This window comes from Corylus avellana, chromosome ca10 (genome assembly GCF_901000735.1).
Source record: "Corylus avellana chromosome ca10, CavTom2PMs-1.0".
Taxonomy (NCBI): domain Eukaryota; kingdom Viridiplantae; phylum Streptophyta; class Magnoliopsida; order Fagales; family Betulaceae; genus Corylus; species Corylus avellana.
The window spans coordinates 15286448-15288407 of record NC_081550.1 but is presented as its reverse complement, the minus strand read 5'-3'; the positions used below and the strand labels follow the sequence as shown (position 1 = coordinate 15288407).

Below are 1960 nucleotides of genomic sequence, written 5' to 3'. Positions count from 1 at the left end.
AAGAGCGAAAATCGAATGGTAATAATACATTTAACTGTGCATCCGTGCATGCATAACATAACTTGTCTTGAAAAAGGATGATTATACCAAATTCTAAGAGTCCGTACATAAGCTGGAAAATGAAAAGGACGTAAAAAACACAATAAAGCTCAACCCTTAACAGTACGAGGAGGAGAGGGGCGGACAAACACGTGGCAATTATTCAAAAGCACTCTGTGAAAACGACGCCGACTCGATCTGGACAATCATGCAGTACTAAAAATTGCACCCCCACCAAAATATAACCTGCTCATCATCATCATGCTCTTATCACAGAGAAAACGCTGCAATGAAAGTAGAAAATCCGACGGACACTAGCATTCCGTGCTTTGTGAGGCCCACCGCACCAGAATCAACCAGTACTGTAGGAGTTGTAGTAGTAGTAGTAGGAGTACTAGTTGGAGTAATACTCTTTGGAGTAGCGGCTGGCTTCGTCTTAGCCTTAGGCTTGAGTACTGGGACCGGTGCCGGCGCTGGTGCCGGAGGCGCCTTCGGAACGAAGATGTCCATTGGAAGAAGCACTGTGTCCACCCGATACACAGCAAGTTGTTTAGCGGAAAATAATGTACCGCTGACTGTGGCATTCACAACACCGGTGGAAATGTTGACTTGGCCTCCCGCAGCGGTCACATTTAGCGGGTAATCACCGGGGTTGGAATCTCCTGCCTGTGTCCGCAAGGGGTTGGTGACAGTTTGGAAGTTTTCCAGAGAATAAAATTTGGGTAAGGTGTGAAACTGCAAAAGCCGTATCTTTTCTTCGTTGTTGAGAGAGTTTAAAGTGCCCGATTTGAGGCTGGAAAATGCGGAGTCGGTCGGAGCGAAAAGGGTGAAACCAGTGTTTGAATTGTCGAGCTGCCCTTTGATTTGGTCAGCCACTGCAGTGGTCCGTAAGAGGCGGATTAGGATCGAGAATCCTCCGATGTTTTGGAGGATTTTGATGACGTCAGGGGTGCCAGGTCGTGCCGGGGTATGGGTGGGCTTAGGGGGGGCGTGGGCGGGCTTAGCCGGGGCCTGAGCTGGGGCCTGAGCTGGCGCCTGGCCTAAAGTTGTGCTGCAGAGGCAGAGAAAAACAAGTGAGAGGGAGAAGACAGCCTGCTTGGTCATCTTTGCATGCATGGTGGGGTGTGTTTTTGCTTGATATATATTAATTTGCTACGTGTTTGATATGTGAGGGAGGGAGGAGGGATGGGGGCTTTTATTAAGGGTTGGGAGAGTGAATTTAGGTGAAGGGTAAAATCTTAGTTGAAAAACCTTAATCTCAGTTATAAAACCTGAGATGTTAGCAGCTCATCTTAACTGTGAGAGGTGGCGGGATGAATGGATAGAATCAGAGATTTTGCCTAATTCTAGATTGCTTCGGAAGGCAGGAAAAACATAGGGGATCTTATATGTATATGATGGGTTAATAGAGATCTTATATGAATCTTAGCTATAAAAAACTGATTTGCATGCCACAACCTTAAAGAGAGAAGATTCGATTGCCCCCCTCATCTCCTCCCCTATTCCCACCGCAAATCCGTTTTTCAGGTAGTGTCTTTCTTCGATCTTTCTGACACTTAGTTATTAATTGTTTGATTACCTAAATTAATAATAATAAAAAAAAAACAACAACAAAAAAAAAAAATTTACAAACACACTGACTAGCCTGCAGGTTGTTTCTTCTCTTCTCCTGAACCTACTCCATAATTTTTAAATTTCTTATGTAACATGCAAGGCTGCTGAACTTTACCATTTTCTGAAAAATCGTTTCTCCCCATTTTGTTTTTCTTATAGGCTAATAACTTGTCCTTTTTTATACTGATGCACGAGCAATTGCCAATACCTTTTTTGTTATTTCAATTATCGATCATGGATTGCCCATCATTAACTTCAGTCTTCATATTTTTCAAATAAGCATGCATGCATGCAGGCATGGCTATGT

The 1960-nt window shown here is 43.8% G+C and overlaps 1 protein-coding gene across 1 annotated transcript; it reads right to left on the bottom strand.

Annotated features, from left to right (window-relative positions):
• Positions 1 to 309: 309 nt before the first annotated feature.
• Positions 310 to 1155, bottom strand: LOC132164631 (fasciclin-like arabinogalactan protein 12). The gene has a single exon (XM_059575171.1). It carries the CDS (start codon positions 1153 to 1155, stop codon positions 310 to 312), a length of 846 nt encoding a protein of 281 aa, XP_059431154.1.
• Positions 1156 to 1960: the final 805 nt, after the last annotated feature.

Bases quoted from the DNA above. Each gene is read 5' to 3' on its own strand.
- LOC132164631 (XM_059575171.1), bottom strand. From the start codon at position 1,155: ATGCATGCAAAGATGACCAAGCAGGCTGTCTTCTCCCTCTCACTTGTT.